Raw genomic sequence first — 26,665 nt, 5'->3', positions numbered from 1 at the left:
TTTAAAACATGCTAAATGTTTATAATTACATGATTGTGTAAATTTACATTCAAACATTAGATGAATTGCATTTATTTCAAACGTGCCAGAAAACATGCTCATATTCGAATAAGCTGACAATAATTCAAGTGAAACAGGGATGGGGATATACAAAGTACTGTAAAAGAAAAGTTAGAGTATCTATACTAATAAACGAGAAGACCTAATTTTGTGTGTCGCTTCTCTTCCTTCTACAATGAATTAATCATCATGCCTCTGTGTTCTATATAGGTATATTCGCATTTGTCATCTTTTCTTATGATTATTCAGTTTGTGTTATTTTGGGAGGAAAACGAAAATAAAGGTGTCAGACCACCAATTAAAAATCCCTATCTGTTCAACCGAATCTTGCAATTTTCACAGCTATCTAAATATTTTACCTTAAGTTTAACTTCAAGGAAACCAGGTATATCCTGAATTGTACATGTATCACCTTTCTACATGCCAATTTTCAACCAATGTTTAAAGTCTTATATGAAATTTCTGATCTTGAAAACACAGGTACTACCAAAATAACTCCCTGTTTTCTTGAAATCTTAAATTAGTGTACTATGTAGCGCATTAATCCTGAATTTTTAACGCAAACTCATAGACAAGTGAATTTTGACTCAAAATGGTCTAAATATATTTCCCTTTCACCAGAAGTTTCATTTCTGCATATTTGTTGGTTAGTTTAAGTAAACAATGACATCAAAAGTACTATTTTGTGTCGGAGTTCAATATACTGTCGAGACCGCACTTTTTTTCCTCATCACAATTATGTAGAAATAGTGGTGAGCAACAGTGGTCAACAGTTTTCACACTTGTTTTAACTGGTCGGCAGATATCCAAACTCAAACACCTGATTTTCGTTTTGAAGGTCGTCTTCATGACTTTTCATATTCATTTTCAAAATCCTGTAGCATTTCTTCAATTTTAGCAAACACGTTCTTTCTCCTAGAAGATACATACTTTCCGTCAGATTTACCGTTGTCCCATTGAAAAGTCGCCGATTGAAATTTTAACATTGCAAAATCTGGTCAAAGGGACGTAATTCGTACAAAACGTCGCAATATTTCGCGGAATCCGCTAGACGGCGTTCATTTACTGTTACTTGACCTTAAAACTTAAAATTATAGACAAATAGACAACAATAAACAACGTTGCTATTAAAGATATCTATAGGTTCTCTTACTGATTTCAACTACCGACAATAGTAAAGTTGATTTACAAAATGCATCAATTGTATTTCTCTTCACTATAAAATGCAACATATTTGTAACGAAAACCGAGCTTTGATGTTAAACTATAAATGTGTAACCCTTGGTGTGTTGCTATAAGAATGTGTTTTATAACAATGTATAAGTATATATGAACTAAAGTTATAACTGGCGACCCTTCTTTGGTAGCGTGGTACTCTGGTATCGTGGTACTTTGCGGTATTCCGGTAGATCTAAGGTTGGTTCTGTGTAGGTTTTTGTAAGAAAAACCTATTTTTGTTATGACGTCGGCTCTGGGTTTGGTAATTTAGGTGAATGGTAAGCCGAAATGGTAAATTGTAAACCATTTCGGTAATAATTCGCTTCACTTTAATTCGTACATGCATACTTTGCTCAATTTAAAAGGACTCACGTAATTTATAAAGATTGTATATGCTAACCAACAATTTGAGCAAGCGCTACTAGTGGACGTTTAGTTGCGAATGGTAAGTTTCAAAAAGGGCAACGGTTGTGCATTTAGAACCAAATGCGACGTGGCCGGTAAAACAGAATCTTGGTGAAGAGTCAAGCACTCTTTATAACCATGCTGCCAGGTCTAGGTATGGGTTTGGAGTCAGAAAGCAGAGGGTTCTACTATAGCAGAGGGTACTGCTATAGCAGAGGGTTATGCTGGAGCAGAGGATACAGCTGAGGCAAAGGGTTCTGCTGAGGGAGACTCCGGGAATACAAGACGGGTCGCGACGTCTTGTGAATCCAAATGGGATTCGGGAGATTTACCTAGGACTTTGGACCGGGGCGTACTCCATAATATGGGGGCAACGTACCAAGCATTACCTTTGACGTCCCGCGGACGATTCAGAGTTGGGGTTAACAGGACCGACCATGAACACCGTACTGATGAAATGACCAGTGATTTAAATTATTCTGGCATTAGCAATAAACCAAATTTTGAACGTGATTATGAAATACTAGTAAACTTTCAAAATACAAACTGTTACAAAAAGAAACCAGTACTTTTTGATGGGGAGGGTAATTGGGAAGACTATTTAGTTCAGTTTGAATTAATTGCGGCAATTAATAAATGGTCTGACCTAGGGAAAGCTTTAGAATTAGCTACTAGCTTAAGAGGTTCCGCCCAAAGTATTTTAACCAATTTAAGACCAGGGATGCGGACCAATTTTGTACAACTGACTGCCGCTTTAGCGTCACGTTTTCAACCAGAAAACCAAGCAGAAATGTACAGGGCGCAAATGAGAAGTAAAATACGCGGACGCACGGAACAAATACCTGAATTAGGCCAAGACATTAAACGTCTAGTAAGATTAGCGTATCCATCAGCTCCCATGGAGGTTAAGGAACTTTTAGCACGTGATTGCTTTATTGATTCCCTTAATGATGCTGACATGGAATGGGCTATTTTCCAGGCCAAAGCAAAAAATATTGATAACGCCATTCAAGTAGCTCTTGAATATGAAGCCTTCCAAAACAATAGACGTAAATTACGACACTAAGCCAGTCCGTACTGTAAATGAATATAATGATTTTGATGCAAAATAGGAAAATTTATTTGTCTGAACAAATTGATGACATTTCAGGTCGGCTTTCAAAAATTCAATATAACAGAAATAACAATTTAATTCCAAGAAAAGTGGCAGACCAAATGACTGGTCGGGGAAACTATTAGTAGCTTAAACTGAGTACCAAGTTTTAGCTTAGACTAATTATGATTTAGAGGAGTCCAATAATTTTGAGAAATTCAGTCAGATAATATATTCTGATAGTTAATTGTCAATGTTTTGACATGAAACTACATTGTTTGATTGATACCAGGTCCATTGTATGTGGGTAGTTTTTTTATTTGTTATTCATCCATGAATAATACCATGTCCATGATTGTGAAGACAGTGTTAACCAATACACGAAGTGGGTTACCCCTGCATGGCTAATGGAAGCGTAGTTATGCCGATGGGGACTGCTGTATTACCAACACAGTCTAATAAATACTCGGTATCGTGTCTCATTGTTGCAGACATAGATATACGATTATTGAGTTTGATTTTTAAAGATAAAAGTCAATGTATATATTGGATAAAGAAAAGAGTTTTTTTTTAATTAAATGACAATTTATATCAGATTTTTATTGATATTGTAAACATTTATTGATTGTTGTGTAATATGTAATTTGTTTTCAGGAAAATTATTTGTACAATAGTGCTCTATGAACATTCGTCCCGCTGAGAATATTTGATGATTCTCAATAAACATTTGTCAAAATACACAGAATTAGTTTCGATTTAAGAACTTTCATTATGCGAAGAAGATGAGATGGTGCTTTATGAACATTCGACAAGTAAAGAAGATTTGTCAGTGCTCCATATAATCATTTGTTAAAATTAGCAGAACTCGTATTTTATGAACTGTCGTTATGAGAAGATGATGTATATATGCTTTATGAACATTTGTCAAGTGAAGAAGATATGTCTGTGCTCTATATATACATTCGTCAAAATAAACAGAACTCGTGTTTTATGAACATCGTTATGTGAAGAAGAGATGTTGGTGCTTTATGAACATTTACAAAACTAAATGATCATACTAAAAGAACTGTGCGGAAGTCAAACTTTGCGGGAAGACGAAAATGAACAATGAACACTCAGAAGATTGTATTAAATTTGATCAAATATTGTTTTATAATTTGGAATATGCATATGTTATAGAATATTTTAATGAAAGATATTGGAGAACTTGTTTTAAATTTTAGGGAATGTCTATTCATGTTTGGGGACAAACATTATTTTTCAAAGGTGGGGAGAGTGTAACGAAATGGGGGTCCCTTGAAATGGAACTTGTTTTCCCTAAAATTGTGTGATGATGTTGTTAAAACTTTACCGTTAATTGACTGTTTTTATTATATATTTCCTGTGTAACTATGTTTGTAAACTTTTTATTATTCTTGTCCATGTTTTTACAAACGGAACAGCTGTGAATTGTTGCCGAGTTTTTTTCTTGCTTTGTCGCGCCAAAAGCATCTTGACGTTTCTTATCTGTGACGTTGCAAAACTTGTGCCTCTCTGTAGAACTGCGCTTTCCCGCCGTCCATAGTTTCTCCCGCGTCAATGTAGCCGTAATTATGAAAAGCGATGTATAAGTAATTTTACGGAAGTTACTGCTCTAAGATTGTCATAAACGATGTTTTTAATAAAACATTATTTAAAAATACAACTTTCAACCTTGGAATATATATTTTTTTATCTTTCTTGTCTTAAAATAAATTGAAAATAATATACCAACTGCTATAGTACTTTCTTTGAAGGCGACTTTGTTTTATCTTTGTCAAGTGAAATGCATAAACGATTCTTAATATTTTAGGGAAAACAAGTTCCATTTCAAGGGACCCCCATTTCGTTACAATATCAATAAACGTTACTGTTACATGTAGCCATGTGTACTCTTCTTTCCTAAAGCATAACGAAGGTGAAAATAATGAAAAGCTAACAGAAAATGTTGAAAACCAGTTGCCTTAGTTTGTAAGCAAACGGAAAAATATTTCTATTTTCCATAAATGAATGTCTCTTTTCAAATATTCGTGAAATATACTGTGTTTATTACACAATGGACGATCTATCGGTAAGTCTTCGCACAAGACCTGATTGGCGCTCGAATGACGTAAACGGAAAATTGAATCAAAAATAACCAAGATTCGAACGCTATGATTTTCTCAGTTGTAATCAACGCTCATTTCTTTTTGATTTACTCTTTTGAATTGTTGTTTAAAGATATGTATTAATTAGGAAATAATCATATTAAGATAATACATGGCAGAAATGACACAAAGAAATAACCATCAATTTTATTATAAAAGCAAAATCAAGATCAAATAGTTAACGTCGGTATTTCCAAAATACATATTCATACAGGTTGCTTGATTGCTCAAACAGAAAAATATCGGTCTGTATATTTATGTTTCAAAATTATAACTCAGTCTGAAGTAGACTTACTCAAACAAATTATTAAAAAAAGAAAGAAAGAAAAAAGGAAACATAACTCATAAAAAGTAATTAACAATTAGAAATGAAACATAGAGGATAGCTAAAAATCCGTCTTGAGAATGTTGAGTCCATTGTCTTGCGTCTTCCCCTGGAAACAAGACAAACATTCAGTATACATTATGTTTTTTATGGATCTGATTTTCCATTCAGTTGTCTAAGCTGATATCTTTTCCATTTTCTTGTTTTCATTCTCTTTGATTCTACAAGAAAGAAAAAAAGCAATCACAATGTAAATTTGAATATGGTCTTTTTTTATAAATGATTTTAATATTATCGAACATTCTTACCAAAGCTGCAATAAAAAAAATTCTTAGCTAGAATAATGAATGAAGTTTAGAAACAATTTTGATTCGTCAGAGCATGGTAAAGAGAATGTCAGCTTTAAAAATACATTATCTAAAAGTAAAATTACAAAAATATTAAACTCCGATGAAAAATTATAACGGAAAGTCCCTAATCAAATGGCAAAATCAAAAGCTCAAACACATCAAACGAATGAATAAATACTGCCATATTCCTGACTTGTTAAAGGTATGTTCTTAATGTAGACAATGGTTGACAAAACCTTCTTGTCCTTCTCCTCACTTGTTCTTCATTCGCATAAAAAAACGTAATGCTGTGTTGGTTTAAGGATGCAATAACTGTCGCAAAAACCGACACTTTATTATTAACTGATACATGTGATATCTGTAGTGTAAAAGACGATGTTATCTACAAATACATATACATACACATATGTCCATATATCATTGGAATATGATTCCTTTATGCTTTATAATCTCGAGTTGTTAAATGAACTAGAAATAATATCATACAAATATCAAATACATGAATCGCTTGAGAATTCAAATAATTTAATTAACACAGCAAAGATTTCGAAAACTCTAACGCGGAGACTTAGATCGAAAATTGTAAATGCAGAGTAAATGTAGAAAAAGACCAGAAAACATTCTAGTTATAAAGTCGTAGTGTAAATCTACAGCGCTTCATGCTTCATTTCATAAAAGGGTTAAAAAGGTTATCGGCGCATGCGTGAAAACAAAATTATCAATTTTTATATCATTTACCTTGTTTCTTTCCTGATCCTTTACATTGTGCTGTTAATACAATAAAAAACATTAAATGCAAGTTGCTGGCTTAAAAATAAATAATTCTAGTAGCTACATAAAACTTACATCATAAAATTAAATGTTTTAGTCAGGTATACGTCTTCCTATTAGTTAATATTGTGTTTGTCTTGCAAAGTCGGTTCATCTGCTCCATATTGTTATGCCTAAGGGTAGGAGTTAAGGATGATAGGTTTATATGTATCATGTTTCATTCTTTTCTTGTGTTGCTCAGAGAGTTCATTTCTACTTTCACTTTCATTTTCGTGTTCCGTTACTCTGAGCTGCACTGTTATATTATGAACGGAAGGACTATGCCTATGAACACTTTATATTTCAGGTATCGCGGCCGTATTGTATTGTATTGTATGTATTATATTATTGTTTATGGGAAATATTGATAGGACAGGGTTCGTTCTCACTGTTTGACCAGGGGGGTACTTTGACATGATCCCAGCTTTAGTTTGACCTGTATATCGCTTGTCCCTTTTGCTCACCTGTTTTATTCAATCACGTTAAGGGTCTATATTGTAACCAGGGTACGTTCCCACTAAGGGTTATTCTTGATAAGCCCATATCTCCCCTTTTCCTTCGACAGTTGTGTATTTCTATTTGTTTTTGCGCCATGTTCCATATTATTGCCGTGGGAACTTCCGGTTTTAAGGACCAATCGGAATGGACAGAGATAACCTAGTTTCCAGAACCCGGTATTATGTATATTCAGAATTACAACCAATCGCTACGTTAATTTTACGGACACACTTATCGTTATAGTAACGGACACACTTTCTGTGTCCGCGGACTTCCGGACTATATAAACGGTTGTAGCAGACGATTCTGGACAGCTCAGCTCACATTACCTTGACCATTTTGATAGATATACCATTATTACCAGAGCCTATACCACTTGTGAACCATTACCAGGTTAATGCTAACCCCGATTTTTATGATATTTACGACCAGACAAGTGACCTATATTATTTACTACAATACTATAAATAGTAAAACCACTTTCCCATGTTTACGCACGACGATTAACATTCAAGGGGGCTCTGAACCGTTTTTGCTTTGGGATATTTATTTATAACATATATATATTGATTTATGACTGATTAAATAGTCATTGATAAACTTATAACTGTTTTTGTTATATTTTGTCTTGAAATGAATAAGAAACCAGTGTCTTAGATTACTCAGTCCAGCTACCAAGGTTTGCAAGTTACCATTGCATGTTTCACGATTACCAGTGAAAGATTATAAAAGGCCTGCTACCAAGGTTCTAGTGTTAAGCAAGTAAACACACACACACATTTAAATATGCGCGACGTAATGCTATACCAGAGGCGTTACATTTGGTGGCAGCGGTGGGATACGTATAAAACCACACCTCGAGAGTAGAGACTTGAACCAGTATTTTTTTATTGATGAATTTTTTTGTGACTTACTTGTACAACAGATTTGATTTAAATAATTAACATGAGTAGTTGCGTTAGTCCTTCAGAAAATTTTGTTCCTGACAGTCGTGCATCTACCCCAGTTAGTGATAAATCTTGTGCATCAAGGCCAGATGATGTAGTAAATACCATGAATAAGAAGGTTGAGGTCTATACAAATATAGTGAACCAGTTCAGTAGAAATTTGAATACCCTAGGGGACCGTTTTAATAGATTTGAAACACAGTTAAAGATAAATAATGAAAAAGTAGAAAAGCTTGAAAATCTTTCTGAATCACTTTTAAGTAGTATATCGAAAATAGAAGACCAGGTGGCAAATTTGTGTATGAGTGTTTTAGATAAAATACCAAAAGTTACCAATGATTGTTCATGTGAGAATACAAGTTCTAATGTTACCAATAAAGTATGCGGGAGTAGTGAATCAAACCAGTTGTCTAACCAAGAACCAGTATGCATCGAGACTATTGGGTATACCAAACCATCCATCTTTGATGGGTCCACTAACTGGCTTGAGTACAAGTTACATTTTGAGGCTGTTGCAAAATTAAATAATTGGTCTGAAGATATAAAAGTTTTAAAGCTTATTACATGTATGAATGGTGCTGCTTTGTCAACTTTAGCTGATATTGAGATAGATAATATCCCAACATATTGTTATTTAGTTAAACTGTTAACCAAAAGGTTTGCTCCTGAAAACCTGTCAGATGTATATATGTCACAAATTGATGCTTGTGTTAGAAAACCAGGTCAACCATTGCAGGAACTGGCGGATAATATAAAAAGGCTAGTCAGAATGGCTTACCCATTAGCGAGTCTCCATACCAGAGACTATTTAACTTATAGGGCATTTAGAAAAGCAATAAATGATCATGATTTAGAATTGGCTATTGTACAAAGCAATGTAGAAACCATTGACGGGGCATTGTACTGTGCTCTGAAATGTGAAACTTTTAGGGCTAGAGAGAAAAAGTTTAGACAGCAACCAAAATCTGAAACGTCTGTTTGTATAAATGCCAAGGCAAACCAGACCTGTTATTTCTGTAATGAGAAAGGACACGCCATTAGAGACTGTCCTAAGAGAATTTAATCGTTAATGGTTGTTTCATTCAGATACCATGAATGTTAGCATGTGAACATGTTTTTTTTATATATATATTTGTTATGAAAATGAGATTTTTACCAGTAATAGTCATTTTCGATACCTGAAAGTGAGTTTTGTACCAGTAATACTAGTAGTAATTTTTGATACCGGAAAATGAGTTTGTTAAATATTTCAGTATTTTTATAAAGAGTTGCACCTCGTTAAATATTTATTGTTCTATCAGTTGAAACTGCTGAGGTGGTGTTATGTATGCATTCATGTTACCAATGAATAACCTTTTTATAGACCATTGTATGATAAACAGAGTTGTGTGGTTGGACCTTTTATTGACTACAGTATTATTTACGAGTATACAGAAATATTCTGATTGACTCATCGACGTGTCTGAGTGACGGATGAGATGTCAATGGAATATTTTTATTTGGTATTGTCCCGGTGACTCACCGACGTGTCTAAGTGACGGGTGGAATGTCTGTGGAATACCATGCAGTTTTTTGTTATATATTTTGTTTTACCAGTGTTCCCGGAGACTCATCGACGTGTCTGTGTGACGGATGGAAGGTCTGTGGGATATTTTTATTTGGTATTGTCCTGGTGACTCACCGACGTGTCTATGTGACGGGTGGAATGTCTGGAATATCATACAGTATTTGTTTTACCTATATTAGTTTACCAGTGTTCCCGGTGACTCACCGACGTGTCTAAGTGACGGGTGGAATGTCTGTGGAATACCATGCAGTATTTGTGTTACCAATTTTAGTTTACCAGTGTTCCCGGTGACTCATCGACGTGTCTGTGTGACGGATGGAAGGTCTGTGGAATATTTTTCATATGGTATTGTTGTGATTCACTGACGTGTCTTTGTGACGGGTGACATGCACAATTGAAAGTACCATTTATTTATCCACTTATTTAGTTGAACCAACTGTACCAGGAAGTTTATACCAAGTAGAGCAAGCACTTGACATTGAAACAAGATATATACTAGTATACAGAGTATCTCAATTCCAGAGATACAACGTTATACCATGTTTAACACCATATTATTGACACCAGAATTATAGTACAAATGTTTGATCTCAGTACCAGAGATCGACACTATAGAACTAATGATGATTATTGTGATAAATTTACCATGTCGACAGAGCCAGCTTTACCATGTCGACAGATCCAGCAACCACACAGAGAAGATCCGGTTTTATTTTTTTAGTAGATTGACAAGTAGGTATTTATTAGGTAGGTGTCCTTATTTTTAGTTCGAGGACGAACCCTTTTTAACCCTGGGTGGGGGGTAGTGTTATGCCTAAGGGTAGGAGTTAAGGATGATAGGTTTATATGTATCATGTTTCATTCTTTTCTTGTGTTGCTCAGAGAGTTCATTTCTACTTTCACTTTCATTTTCGTGTTCCGTTACTCTGAGCTGCACTGTTATATTATGAACGGAAGGACTATGCCTATGAACACTTTATATTTCAGGTATCGCGGCCGTATTGTATTGTATTGTATGTATTATATTATTGTTTATGGGAAATATTGATAGGACAGGGTTCGTTCTCACTGTTTGACCAGGGGGGTACTTTGACATGATCCCAGCTTTAGTTTGACCTGTATATCGCTTGTCCCTTTTGCTCACCTGTTTTATTCAATCACGTTAAGGGTCTATATTGTAACCAGGGTACGTTCCCACTAAGGGTTATTCTTGATAAGCCCATATCTCCCCTTTTCCTTCGACAGTTGTGTATTTCTATTTGTTTTTGCGCCATGTTCCATATTATTGCCGTGGGAACTTCCGGTTTTAAGGACCAATCGGAATGGACAGAGATAACCTAGTTTCCAGAACCCGGTATTATGTATATTCAGAATTACAACCAATCGCTACGTTAATTTTACGGACACACTTATCGTTATAGTAACGGACACACTTTCTGTGTCCGCGGACTTCCGGACTATATAAACGGTTGTAGCAGACGATTCTGGACAGCTCAGCTCACATTACCTTGACCATTTTGATAGATATACCATTATTACCAGAGCCTATACCACTTGTGAACCATTACCAGGTTAATGCTAACCCCGATTTTTATGATATTTACGACCAGACAAGTGACCTATATTATTTACTACAATACTATAAATAGTAAAACCACTTTCCCATGTTTACGCACGACGATTAACATTCAAGGGGGCTCTGAACCGTTTTTGCTTTGGGATATTTATTTATAACATATATATATTGATTCATGACTGATTAAATAGTCATTGATAAACTTATAACTGTTTTTGTTATATTTTGTCTTGAAATGAATAAGAAACCAGTGTCTTAGATTACTCAGTCCAGCTACTAAGGTTTGCAAGTTACCATTGCATGTTTCACGATTACCAGTGAAAGATTATAAAAGGCCTGCTACCAAGGTTCTAGTGTTAAGCAAGTAAACACACACACACATTTAAATATGCGCGACGTAATGCTATACCAGAGGCGTTACAATATATTATATATACATGGTAGTATAATTATACTCACGCGTCGATTACGAAATTTTTTGTCATATTTGATATTTATATATCCCTTAATCCATCAGTATTGCCATGAGGGAAATACAATTAAAAGTAATTAGCAATGAGGAATTCATTTTTTCTGTAACCTCTTCGTTTATAGCATTAATTCGTTGGACGATTGCCGTACAATTAAAATAACTAGCCTAAGTTCGGATATCCTTTTACAAAATGTTTTAGAAACATATCTCTGACCAAATGGATTGTATTAATGAATAATAAAATATTCCTGTATAAATCCGCAAATAAATCACGTGACATTTACACTTTATAATAATTTCATTACACGTCATACTGTTACTTTACTGTAAGAGATTTGACAGAGGGCTGATCAGTCAGAAACATGTTAACAACGACACAGTCTTCAATTGCCTTTTAAAGGTTATGATCCTGTTACAAAAGGGTTCTCGTTGTTTCTCGTCTACTCTATTTCATTTTGTTCTTTTTGTTTTTCCCACATCTGACAATTTGTTTACTTGTTTTACAAGTTGCATATTTTATAACATCGGTACACACAAAAAGATTTGAAGTATTTCATTGTTGAAGTTGGTATGTTGTCACGACTTAGTATTTCTCTTTCTTTTAGGCCGTATACTGTCATGTTAGGGATTAACAATAAAGTATCAGTATTTCTTGATGTTGAAAACCGTACGGTTAACTTTAGTTTGTTACATCCACGTTATTTGGTCAATGGCTGATAGTTTTCACAGAGATAACCGTACAACATCTCGTTATTTATATTTATAAAACCATGCATATTCCCATTCATTTAATAAACTTATGACTCTTAACATGATCCTAAAATTTGTCAGATACCTCAAAAACAGTTCGTGTCTTATTATACCTTATCAAATGACAAAATCAAAAGCTCAAAATTTGTCACACTCCTACCTTAGTACAAGCAATTTCTCATGAAGAAAACGGTGAATTAAACCTTGGTTAAAAGCTAGCTAAACCTCTCACTTGTATAATTAGATATCAAAAGGTACCAGGATTATAATTTAATACGCCAGACGCGCGTTTCGTCTACATAAGATTCATCAGTGACGCTCAGATCAAAACGGTATAACAGTCGCATCAAATTCAATTGTATTAACAACAATGTGGGAACAAAACAAACACAATAAATAATAATGTAAAAAATAGGGCGAACAGCAGCAACAAAAAACCCAACAAAAACTGGGGTTGATCTCAAGAGTTATGGAGGAAGGGTAAACAGATCCTGCTCCATAAATCACTGAATGTTTAAAAAATTAATCCTTTCAAATAATATTGATAAACAAACTACCAATTTGAAAGAGATTTGCAGTTAATAGACATGATTACAACAAATATTTAGAACCAGGATAGGTTTAACGATATTAAAATGTCATACTCAGGGTACTAGTCATCATTTCTTACTTTATAAAATATTAATGTACCTTGACAGACTCCTAAGTTACATTTCACGTAGACAGTGCTGGAACCAATACAATCTTGTCCATTGTTAGAAGATGGTGGGCTGTCACAACGTCTATTTCTATATCTAGTGCCATTACCACACGTGACAGAACATGTTCCAGTCGACCAGGCGCCCCACTGACCATCAACTGTAACAGATCAAATTAATTTAAATCAGTTTTTAACGCTGATTTACACAAATGATAAATATTTGACAACATTATTGATTTTAAAACTTTTATCTTTCTGACTTATGTCAATGTCAATTAATTAGCAAATTGCCAATTCCGATTAACTTATTGTAAATACCAAACACAGTTGCGTTGAAAAGACGTTTCTCTGTCATTTAATTGGCCGTGTGTCACTGAACAGTCTCTGTTTTTATGTGACAAAAAAGTTCAATATACATACAGCCTTTCATCAGATGTCATGAAATGAAATGTTAAACAACCTCACCAGTTCATACAATTGGAAACAGAAAAGAAAATACACTCATCCCAAAATTGACTAATTTAACATAAATGACCGATTTTTAAGAATTCAAATTAAAGGATATCGATAGAGATTTTGGGGTCAAAGTCGCTATAGCTTAAAGAGATTTTGGGGTCAAAGTCTCTATAGCTTAAAGAGATTTGTCTCATTGGCAATCAAACCATCTCATCTTATTAATTTTAAGAGCCTAACCATTAAGCTGTGTTATTTAGAACAAAATCTGGTGTTTCATGTTCATAAGTTTAGCAATCGTGAAACAAGAAATAAACGAATCGTAAGAAGTCTTTTAAATTTTAAGCGTAACTGATGGCGGGATTTTTAATGATCTATTTGATAGAACAGACTTCCATTTTCCGTTATACACGCATCTACACAGTAAGTTACGCATGTCTTAATACTGACCATTAGGTTTATCTTTTCCAGTGTACAATTTGTTAAAACTAAATTAGTGTAACAGAAGTAAATCATAACTTTTTTTGTTTGATATTTGACTTTATAAATTATATGAGATATGGAAGTTGACTTACCAACGTATATGGTGTATTTATTATTCTTGAATGCTTCTTTATAAAGTTTAGTATCGATAAAGAGGGTAAATTCTACCATAAAAGAGTTCATGAATAAGGGGACCACTATCTTGAATTCCAGATTTGTTTTGTCAAGCAATATCTTATATTCATGAATAATTGTGTAGATATCTCATCTGGAATTATATCATTCATTTTTCCTGAATTTTACATAGTGTCAACAACTGACCGACCTTAGCGTTTTAATAACCCCAGATTATCTTTTAAGGTGGCAGAATACAAATATTTTTTACCTCAGACTCCGTATAGTTTAAAATGCTGTAACTTTCTTTATAATGCGTGAACATTTATAAACATAGTATTTATGGATAGCTAACAGATTACTCTTTTAAACTATTGTAATGTTAGTATTGTACAACAATTATGTAATCAATAATAATTTTAACTGTTTCTACAAAATTTTGCATGAAATTTTCGCTTTCAATTTAAATAAGCTTCGTCATGGATACCCATAAAGAGTTGATTTTATGATATATTGTTCCTAGAGCCATTATTCGCAAAAGATTGTCTCAAATTTTGGATATAATGTATAGATTAAATTGTACACCTAATCAAACAATCTCTACTTTTATGTAGTAAGGCTGTTTGCACTAATTACAGATTTATGAGCGAATGGAATATGATAGCGATAATATGAGACACCATTTTGTAGCTCCTGCAGTGTGGATTACGATAGCGTAGTTATAGCGATGACAGAGCTAAATTTATTCAAGTGAACAGACCAAGATTAGTTATTGATTATATGATAATTGATAACATAATAATTGCCTAACAAATCACGATAGCGTAGTTATAGAGATGACAGAGCTAAATTCATTCAAGTGAACAGACCAAGATTAGTTATTGATTACATGATAATTGATAACAAATATATTGCATTCACTTAAATGAGTAATCTTTTATCTATCTATATATACCTCTTTTTATAATTTATATGCAGTGATAAGAAAGTTGCAGCATTTTAAAGGTTGGAGAGTGGAAGTAAAAACATTCTTTGTCTTGTGCTTCCTTAATTGCACGTTGAAATAGAGTAAACTATTATTGTATGTGTCTATGTCAAATATGTTTTACTGTAACAGTTGCAGATATCATTTTACGTATCTCAGTTGAATTAGGTTATTTGAATTGTAACAGTATCACATATGCTTTAAAATTAGAAACCTTATACAATACAGTTATTTAAAAAAAAGTTCCCCTGTTAACAATGGTATTTATTTTAACGCCGTACGCTCTAAATATAAATTACCATTTACGACATTCTCGCTGCATTGAAGACCTATTGGTGACTTTCTGCTGTTGTCTGTTCTATGATCGGGTTGTTGGCTCATTGACACATTCCTCATTTATATCCTCAATTTTATTTGATATGATACAAAACAGTTCTTTTTCTCTCCGTTTTTTTTTATCAGATTCATGAATATTTTACCATAATTTTGACCATGCTTAAAACGGAGATCATTCATTCGTTAATTGTACGAACGCCATCACGAGTAGATAAACCGTTACGGAAAACTCGTTTCACAGATGGTATCGGATATGTTCATTACGTCGTTACTTCAATCCTTTCCCCTTTCATGAATGTGACCTACCGAATAAGACTATTCACCGGGTCTGTTATACCATGAATAACACTGAGGGTGCAACAAGTTGAGCACGATCTGCTTCCCCATCCAGAGCACATGAAATCACACCAAATTTTTGTAAGGATTCGTGTTGCCCAGTCTTTAGTTTTCTATGTTGTTTCTTGTAAAACTATTTGTGTTTGACATTTTAATTTTTACCCATGGCGTGGTCAGTTTATTTTTGATTTATGAGTATGTATTACATATTTGTTTTTCGTTCATTTTTGTACATAAATTAAACCGTTAGTTTTCTTTTTGTTTTGTTTTACATTGTCATTTCGATGCTTTTTAAAGCTGGCTATGCGATATGAGCTTTGCTCATTATTAAAAGCCGTACGATGACCTATAGTTGTAATCTTCTGTTTCTTTTTTTATTTTGGGAAGAGTTGTCTCCTTGGCAATCATACCACATCGTCTTTGTTATAAATTGAAAATTATACAATAAATTAATTAAAGATACCGTTTTTATTAATACCTGGACACTTATTTAAGCTGCATTCTAATGTTTCTTCACTAGACCCTTCACAATCCTTCCCACCGGCGGAAGGTATTGGGCTGTCACAAATTCGATTTCTGTATAAAATACCATTTCCACATGTGACGGAACATGTTGAGTTCACCCAAGACCTCCATCCGCCAACAACTTTCAAATATAATCATGTTTGTAAAGGTTTTTTTTATAATTTTCATACTGAATAACAAAATACAGATCTTTACAATTGTTATTTGAAAATCTACTTATATAAGCAATAAACTCATCATAGATACCAGGACTAAATTTAGTATACACGCCAGACGCGCGTTTCGTCTACTAAAGACTCATCAGTGACGCTCGAATCCAAAACAGTTCAAAATGCAAAATAAAGTACGAAGTTGAAGAGCATTGAGAACCAAAATTCCTAAAAGTTTTGCCAAATACAGCTAAGTTAATCTATGCATGAGGTAGAAAGCCTTAGTATTTCATAGAAATAGTAAATCATAGAATTGAATGATGTATTTTAAAGATTAACACACACACATACTAACATGATCACAATTTATTAGTAATTAGGGCTTGTGTGCTTGTATATTTTCATAGTGAAATGGCCATGTTGTGTGTTAATAACATTACCGAAATTAGATATTGTATCAAATGCAAAGTAAAATGGCCACTTGGTTTTTGTTGTTTATAGATCACAACATTTAATGTCATAAAAAGATTATCTACTTAAACATCATTGCCAAGAGTGATTGTTTGATATCATTATGTAGTTTACAGCTGGTAAAAGTATAGTTAGAAATCGAATATAACATTCAGAGAATACTGTAATGACGAGTGAGTGTCTATTTGTATTGACACAACTATAGATTCAATTATTCGTCAAACAAAACAACTTAATACTAACTTTGACACTTTGATACATTAAAACTGTTGATGTCGGTGGTTGAATTAAAATCAGTACAATCGGTGATCAAGTTCAAATCACTGTTTTGGTTTTGTCGCCATTCAAAAAAATCGGCCATCGTACAGCATATCAATTGGTTATCAATAAGAGACCTACAACACGTATTAATGAATATCAAAAATGTATTTTCAATCATCACCTTAAATTCATATGAAACGAGCGATTGATCAAAAATAATGTTTATCCAATTCTTGAAATAATGCATGTATATATCATAAACTTAGTCTTCTGTGTACGATTTTATCATTTTTTCCGAAAACATATCGTATAACCGTCAATTTTGTTCTCACTCTTTTATGTGAAAATAAAGCAGCTCGTTATATATATAATTAATTATCGTGTTTTGAAGCCATAGTTTAGCGATTGTTATCTTATATTAAACAATCAACAATGAAACAATGACAAATATTGATGACGTATATAACATTTATAATCAGATGATAACTTATTCCAATGGCAGATTTGTAAGTCTTGCGATCACTGGATTCTTACGAGAGTGGTAACGCTAAGGTCACTAACATTCAAAAAATAGATCGGCGAATCGGTTTCTCGAAGCAAGCAATTAAAAAAAGTAAACGTTTTCTAATTGTGGACAAATTAAAATTATCTACAGATAAATAGAATATGTACCTTTGATAACTGTTTACACCACTGGGTCGATGCCACTGCTGGTGGGCGTTTCGTCCCCGAGGATATCACCCGCCCAGTAGTCAACACTTCGATGTTGACATGAATATCAATAATGTGGTCATTTTTATAAATTTCGTGTTTACAAAACTTTGAATTTTTCGAAACACTAAGTATTTTCTTATCCCATGCATAGATTACCTAATTAGCCGCATTTGGCACAACTTTTTGGAATTTAGAATCCTCAATGCTCTTCAACTTTGTACTAGTTTGGCTTTACAAATATTTTGATATGAGCGTCACTGATGAGTCTTATGTAGACGAAACGCGCGTTTGGCGTACTAAATTATAATTCTGGTATCTTTGATAACTATCTGTACATAAGTGTAGTAATGCAACTATCCATTTTGTTATAAAAAAAAAACCAACATACAGAATTCGTATTTTTTTTAATTTGAGGTATCATATGACTTTAACATGTGTTTCCTTTTAGACTTTCAATGAAAATGATATGGGAATAATATACAGCTTTTTAAAACAAATAGAATAACTATTCTTAATAATACAAAAGATACATAACATAAAAGTAACACCAAATAGTATTGAATGCAAAAATTGAGTGAACTTGAAAATCAATTTAATGCATTTGAAAAATATCTTTGGGAAAAAATCAAGTAATGTCATTTTGTTTTTTACATAGACGGAATTAAACGTGGCTGTTTTATTTTCCTGTGGCCAATTTTGCATATTGAATAGATCAAGATAACAATGGAAACGGTCATATATATGTCAATGTTACTCACAAATCAGTAATATCTGTCACGTTGTCAAATATATTATCGGATACCGTTGTCAACTTATTACTATGTATAGCTCTGAAATGATTAAATTACCAATATTCAAACCAAAACATAACATGTAACAACAGTAATAATATAATAGGCATTGTCGTTTTAACCAGATGCAGTTTAAACAGTTGTTAACATACATCAAAGAGAACTAGTCAATAAGTGATCGTTATAAATAAATTTAACTTTTACATTACTTTTTATACTTTTAAAGATGCTTATAAATGTAAGTAACTTGATAAAGTACGTAAGTGTTGTTCATTTCTATCATTTCAAAACAAAAAAACAGAAGTTATATGACAGTTAAAATCCTACATAGCACTGTCATATAACTTCCGTTTTTTGTTTTAAACCGTAGAAAATCATGAAAAAACGTTGATGACGTCACGGTCACATGACTAAATTACGTCTCTGGGCTCATAACAAAATAACGTCAGCCAATCAGAAGACGCGTTACATCCAAAATTGAATTATTAGAGTATACCCATGATGTACATCGTATTGGTTATCGTACTATGACCACGTGACTTATATATCAGATTCGGTGGTACATAATGCTTATGATAATGTGCTATCTTTGTGCTATTATCAGAAACTGTTATAAATCGATTATATTTACTATCAAATTAGTTGATTAGACTTTATTTTTGTATGTTGTGTCTTGTACCTTTTTTTAGCAATGGCGTTGTCAGTTTATTTTCGATCAATCTTGTATCTTCGCCCCTCTTTTTTCTATTCATTTCTAATAAGCAAACAACAACGTGACTAAATTGGACATAAGAATAATTATCAAGTAATCTTATCTTAAAGTTTTCTTTCCGTACAACACACCCTTTAAAAGATATTTATTTTCCACATCTTTATGTAACTATAAACATGTTGTGTGAGAGTTTAAAATTAAATGTGCTATTCGAAAATCGAGGAATTGTTTAATACTTGTTAACATGTATATACGTTCAGGCTTTATATTTTACATAAAAAATTATTCCAATTCAGAACACAGTCGTCTCATTGGCAATCTTACCAGATCTTTTCCTTCTATATCATGCAAACTAAAACAATAATATTGACTACCGGTGTTTTTGATTGTTAAAAAGGATACTTCTTTTTCAAAAAAAAACAACAACAAAAAATGAAACAAAATATATAACATTGAGTTGCACCAACACTTTGGACAATTCCCCCTGAATATAAAGTATTAAAACAATTCAACAAGAGAAATAAGGCGGAAAATTTGCTCTTGTAACGTCTAGTATAGAATTTTTTATCTCCTTATTTCCAAATTAGCATGTAGCTATAAAGTACTTACATATAACGCAAAAACGGAAGGTCAGAGAACGCACCATCTTCTATTCTTAACATATTGTTGGAGCTTAAAGATCTGCAAACATTCAAAAATTATTGTACATGTATCTTTTGGGCAATTAAAATTAGAACAATTAACATTTATAAATTCAATCTTTATAGAACTGGATTGTTTGGATGCGGTACCGTAACTTATTTTTAAGAGTTAGAAACTAGTAGCAATAATAGTATACCAATGAGCAAACCCAAGTTAAACTATTTAGAAACTACAAATCAATACAAACAGCAACTATTGAAACTAGAGGCTCTAAAGAGCATGTGTCGCTCACCTTGGTCTATGTGAATATCAAACAAAGGACGCAGATAGATTCATGACAAAATTGTGTTTGGGTGATAGTAATGTGTTTGTACATCTTACTTTACTGAACATTCTTTCTGTTTACAATTATCTTTATCTATAATGAACTTGGCCCAGTAGTTTCAGTTGAAAATGTTAGTAAAAATTAACAAATTTTATGAAAATTGTTAACAATTGATTATAAAGGGAAAAAAATAACTCCTTAGGCATGTTAGGGGGTCAATTGACCATTTTGGTCATGTTGACTTATTTTTAGGTCTTACTTTGCTGTACATTATTGCTGTTTACAGTTTATCTCTTTATCTCTATCTATAATAATATTCAAGATATATAATAACAAACTAGAGGCTCTCAAGAGCCTGTGTCGCGCACCTTGGTCTATGTGCATACTAAACAATGGACACAGATAAATTCATGACATAATTGTTGTGTTTTGATGATGGTAATGTGCTTGTAGATCTTACTTTACTAAACATTCTTGTTGCTACAATTATCTCTATCTATAATGAACTTGGCCCAGTACATGCAGTAATTACAGTGAAAAGTATTTTCTAAAAATTTACAAAAATGTATGAAAAATGCTATAAAGGGCAATAACTCCTTAAAGGGTCAATTGACTATTTTGATCTTGTTTTGCTGAACATTATTGCTGTTAACAGTTTATCTCTATCTATAATAATATTCAAGATAATAACAAAAAAACGGCAAAATTTTCTTAAAATTACCAATTCAGGGCAGTAACCTAACAACGGGTTGTCTGATCCATGTGAAAATTTAAGGGCAGAAAGATCTTGACCTGATAGACAATTTAACCTTGTCAGATTTTCTCTGAATGCTTCGGTTTTTGAGTTAAAAGCCAAAAACTGCATTTTACCCCTATGTTCTATTTTTAGCCATGGCGGCCATCTTGGTTGGTTGGCCGGGTCACGCCACACATTTTTTAAACTACATACCCCAAAGATGATTGTGGCCAAGTTTGGATTAATTTGGCACAGTAGTTTCAGAGGAGAAGATTTTTGTAAAAGATTTCTAAGATTTACGAAAAATGATTACAAGGCAGCACTCGCACCCGCAAAGTGGAAAGGGATTGATATAAGTTACAAAACTTGTTTCCCAATCCACTATAGATAAACATGTTTAAACTAAGACCGTTAATATTTGTGTGATGCCAACATCTGGTTCGATTATCCTGTCGTTGTAACTTATTTCAACTGTCATATATTTGAGCTTAATGTAGTCCTCCTTTTTCGATATTAACAAAACACGTATAACGCGGAGACACATGGGTACTAAAAATGCTGTATTTTTAATTATGACAGGTTTAAATGTTTCATTTCTAACATACATGTTAGATTTCATCAGGACAAATCAACATCACATATAAATCTATTCTTAAATTGATCTCCAATTTGATACGATGAATCAGACCTTTGAAGACCTTTAGAAAATAGAATGGTATAATATTTTATTTTACCTCCTATACATTTCTAAGAACATTATTGGTTAAAATCGTGCACGTGTAGACCGTTTATATTCCATATTGGCTAAGTAGGGAGGCGGGGCTTATTTCAATACACTGTTAGTAATGGAGTTACGACGACTTTAGCACGATTTGATGATCTAAATGTATCGAAAGTTCCGTTTAATATTATAATATCAAGGTTGTTGGTATTAAATTGTTGTTTACACAATTTTCATCGTGTGCAGATCAATGGAAGTAGGTTCTTAAAATTGAACACTTGCACACGTTTATATGAAAATAAAAAGATGTGGTATGATTGTAATGCGATAACTCTAGTCTTAATTCAACAAATACAGATAGTCGGTTAGATCAATTCTATACATAGTGTGCTAGTGACCTACTTCTCTTTCACTTCACGTTGAATTTACTGATCCCGTAACGATCGTAGCATGTCACAAACTCACTATGTAACTAGTATTATCGCTATTTTGTGCATTTTTCCTTTGATCTTTTTTTGTGATAATTTTCATATTATGCTATTCGCTTGAGATGGAAAATGATCGCTAAAAACTAAGGAGCCACGTGGCGTTGCTAATGAATTTGACATTAAATTGACAACATCGTCATAGGTAAAACAGCAATAAACAGATTATCATTGGTCATCTCAACTCTATTGCTTCTCTCGCTGTCGCCGTGACCGGCTCAAGCGAGAAAATCAATCTCGTTTAGATAACCAACGATAATCTATAGATATACAACCGATATCTTAAAGATGATTTGCATGCTTAATTGCTTTTGATTAAAGCAAGAGACAACCTTTTCAAAATATACAACATGTATAATGACTACGGATATTCTCAATCAGGTATTGGTGAAGTCTTTCAGACATCGAGGGACGAATATATGATATACAACGACGATTGGATGAACAAACCCCTTGCATATCAATAAGTCCTATATCCGATACATTATAATTGCGAGATTTCATTCACAACGGAACAATCACACTTTTGCTTTCTTACGTATTAACAAAAACCGAAGGTATGAAAGCCCTGATAATGATTAGTAAGACATTTTGAAATGATATCGAAGTACCAAATAAGAGAAAATGTGTTCTGTTCAACAAACAGTTAAACATTACTAAAACACATCCACCACATTGCTGTCTGTGACTGAACTTAACATTTATTTTGAGCTTGGATTTTTCTGTACTTATTTATATTTTATAAGCATGCTCTGTTTGTAAAAGGTTTGCGTTTGATCCCGCATTGGTTTTCAAACAAAAATATTACTTTCTTTCAACTAAATCTATTACTTTTAATTAATAACAACCAAATTTAATATTTGTTGAATAAGATAATTTAGACAACATTATACATGTATATATAAAACTGATTATTCTGATAGAGGAGCGATAAACATACCTTAATCAATTACGGAAATTACATATGATAATATTGGTATCGATATCGGATTCGACCCGTAGACGTGGCCGGGTAAGTTTTCTGTGTAATTTTGTTAAACTGTTTATAAATTGTTTTTGGGGTAAGGAATATGTGTAATAAAGTATCAATGTTTTATTCGAAATAAAAAACTTATTAAAAATTGAAAATATCATTACATTTTGTACTTTCAGCAGTTTTCTTATTACTCTATTGTTTTTGCACTAAGTAATAAAGAACTTACATAGTTTCCAAAGACTGCAGACCAGAAAACGCACCATCTTCTATACTTGAAATTTCGTTGAAGTCGATCCTTCTACAAACAATATTTCGATCCTTACATTCAATGCTTTGTGCAATTGATAATAATAGAATAGACATTTGTAAATGAAATCTTTAAAGAATTAAATTGTTGGGATGTGGTACCGCAATTTATTTGTTAGTGTTGAAAGTTTGTAGTAACAATAGTATAACAGTTATGAAACCAATTAAATCATTTCAGAGAGTACACATCAATGTAAAAAGCAAGAACTGAAAACCTAGAGAAAGATAGGTTGCACTGTCTCTTGCTATGCATTTATCAACTCCAATGCAAATCAATCACTTCGTAATAGTGAACATTAAAACTTGTTTATTGTCAACGTCAAGTTCGGTAATTCAATCATAGTATCTTTTTTTTTTGCAGTATTTTTGTATGGATTACACAGATGTTAATGCGTTCCTTGAGTATGGTTGATTTAAATTTAAATATAAATCAGAAGAAAATGGTTTACATTTTTTGCCCATAAACAGTTTATTATTGACATAATTAATTAAAAAAAAAACACACATTTCCGAAGAAATGTAGAGAGACTGTAGCAAGCTGACATAAATTGCCAAAAACATTTGTCACAGTTAGGAATAATTCCAAGAAATTTGCAATCGAAAATTCTCTTATCAAAATTGCAAAATTAAAAGTTCAAACACGTCAAACAAATGGAAAACAGCTGTCATATTTTTAACTTGGTACAGACATTAAACTTATAAATAAACTGTTGGATAAGACCTGGTTTTATAGATAGACAAGAACAGATTTTTAATGCTAATGAATTGCACGTATTTGATCTGTCTAAAGGCAGTTCATTAATTAAAAAAAAAATGTTCTACTAAGTTTTAGAAAGGATCTTACAAGAAATATAAGCAGTGTTATTTTTAGTATATTTAGTATATCAGCCGTTGATATAAAATCACAAACAATCCTTCTAGAACATTGATGTGAGAGTGTTAATTGGGCAGTTTAAAAGTAAATATGTTCTAAGGGGAATGACTCTTTTTTCCAAAATAATTGATCCGCGCTGACCTTCAAAATTGAGATAGACATGACGGACATATTTGTTTTATACAAATAACATAAATATATGGAAATAATTGTACACTTGAGAATGCTTATAAACCAATTTCCTATAAATCTCTACATCTCTAAGGACCATATTTTATGTACAATCAATTGGTCAGCACTGATTTTCGAACTCGTTCAATCCATTGCTGATAGATACTGCAACAATTTGCCAATATTGATTTGAAAACATCCATACAAGATATCAGGGTTGGAACAGCTGAAATGCAACTTTCCATTAAATTTCTATTTGCAAGGAACATACTTCTTTGAAAATTTTTGTTTGCCACTAATTTTCGAACTTGACCGAAATATTGGTGTTATAAACTTTAATATATGAATTTCATCATAATACGACAATAATTGTATACATAAAAGCGCTTACAAGACAAGAAGGACGGATGTCTAAATCATGTAAATAGTGAATATGCCCGCATCGCATATACGCATTGGTTACTTATAAAATTCAAATTAATCAAATAAGGAACTTGAATAGTATAGTTCTAAATATATTGTCGTTACTAGAATTGCGTCATCTTTTCCTCGAATGGACTTGTTGAATAAGACTTATCCCCGGCTTCGTACACAACGCGGTCACATGTGGACCATGATCTACTCAGTCACCCTTCTAAACTACCTCATACACGTGTCTTTGGTTGAGGCACGTGTTGCTCAGTCGTTGCCTTTCTGTGTTTTGTTTTGTACATTGTAAGTTTATCTTAACGTTTTTCATAAAATTTGCATTTATTTAAAACATTAAACAGACAAAACAAATGTCGCATACCTTTAAAGGATTTATGCAAAGAAAATAGAGTAATGGTTTATTTATCCAATATCTTATAGAATATTCACATCTTTAATTACAACAACTTGTTAGCGACAGTTGATGTTTTTAAAAAAAACCCAGATAACTACATAAAGATAAAAAAAACATACACAAAATCAGCCGATGATTAAATCCCATAAAAATCGAAGGACGATAAAATGATATAAATAGACGTCGGAATGGACAAAATATGTCCTAAATTCAGTACAGTTTAACTTCGTGCTTACATTCACAAAAGAACAGATACGATTTAAGATTTACTTACAATGTGTTAAGTGATGTTAGTCCTGATAACAATTTGGCATTTATTGAACTAATTCTATTGTAATATAATAATCTGAAAACGAAGAATTATTCTTTAAGCAGACACATTAGTCGATGAATAGCGTTAATTGTGACATTAATAAATACCAAGTGAGTAAATAATAGAAAAAAATATCCGTTTAACAAATTTAATAACTACATTATGAATGCATATAAACCTTATCATTTGTCATGCAATAACTAATTATTAATTAGACAAAATATAACACACTTGCAGCATCTCCCTATTTATAAAAAATATGGAAAAATGCAATGTGCTATCTGAGCTTTATAGCTATTTTTATCTGAGAATCCCAGAATTGTTAAAAAGGCTCCGATTAATGTTATATTCAAGAAACTTCAAACATTTAATGGAACTGCGAATTTTTCACTTGTAATAGAATACTTACAATGTGGACAAAGAACCAAGATCGGAGAACGCACCATCTGCAATGCTAGAAATTTCGTTGTTATCTAAATATCTACAAAAAAAATATGTTGACATCGGATTTTTTTTTTAAAGATTTGTGTTTGTCTGATGATTGTTTATCGGCGTTTTTTTTTTGGCCATGACTTGTCATATACGGTTACAGACTACGACAACTAGGAACTATATATGTTCTCATCTTTGACATATGATAGATAGTTATCAAAGGTACCAGGATTATAATTTAGTACGCCAGACGCGCGTTTCGTCTACATAAGACTCATTAGTGACGCTCATATCAAAATAGATCTAGATATTGTATTCTCACTAAAGAGTTCATCACAACAAATCAACATCACATATAAAACATATTCTCGTACTGATCTTTAAATGTCAATCAGATAAAACAAATGCATTATCCCTCTCGAGGATTAAGGAAAATAAAATATAATAATGGTATATCTATCCACCATCTTTATAGAATATTCAAATCCTTTATTTTGACAACTTGTTAGTGACAGGTGACTTTTTCATTAATATAATGGAACCGGATACTCGCAAATAGAAAAGATAAAGAAAATCAGTGGTTTACTAAGTCTTC

General features: G+C 32.6%; 1 protein-coding gene across 1 annotated transcript in view; it reads right to left on the bottom strand.

Annotated features, from left to right (window-relative positions):
- Positions 1-5,113: 5,113 nt before the first annotated feature.
- LOC139492879 (chondroadherin-like) overlaps positions 5,114-26,665 on the bottom strand; it is a 34,915-nt gene continuing 13,363 nt past the window's right edge. The window contains exons 6-15 of the mRNA XM_071281031.1: positions 26,048-26,119; positions 25,600-25,671; positions 23,378-23,449; positions 19,876-19,947; positions 18,522-18,593; positions 17,032-17,183; positions 16,122-16,289; positions 12,927-13,094; positions 6,355-6,384; positions 5,114-5,487 (exon numbers count right to left, since the gene is read on the bottom strand). Coding sequence (XP_071137132.1) covers positions 5,414-5,487; positions 6,355-6,384; positions 12,927-13,094; positions 16,122-16,289; positions 17,032-17,183; positions 18,522-18,593; positions 19,876-19,947; positions 23,378-23,449; positions 25,600-25,671; positions 26,048-26,119 — 952 coding nt within the window. The 3' untranslated portion in view covers positions 5,114-5,413. The remainder of the gene's footprint in view (positions 5,488-6,354; positions 6,385-12,926; positions 13,095-16,121; positions 16,290-17,031; positions 17,184-18,521; positions 18,594-19,875; positions 19,948-23,377; positions 23,450-25,599; positions 25,672-26,047; positions 26,120-26,665) is intronic.

The sequence above is a fragment of the Mytilus edulis genome, chromosome 10 (assembly GCF_963676685.1).
Source record: "Mytilus edulis chromosome 10, xbMytEdul2.2, whole genome shotgun sequence".
NCBI lineage: Eukaryota > Metazoa > Mollusca > Bivalvia > Mytilida > Mytilidae > Mytilus > Mytilus edulis.
This window is presented reverse-complemented; position numbering and strand designations above follow the sequence as displayed.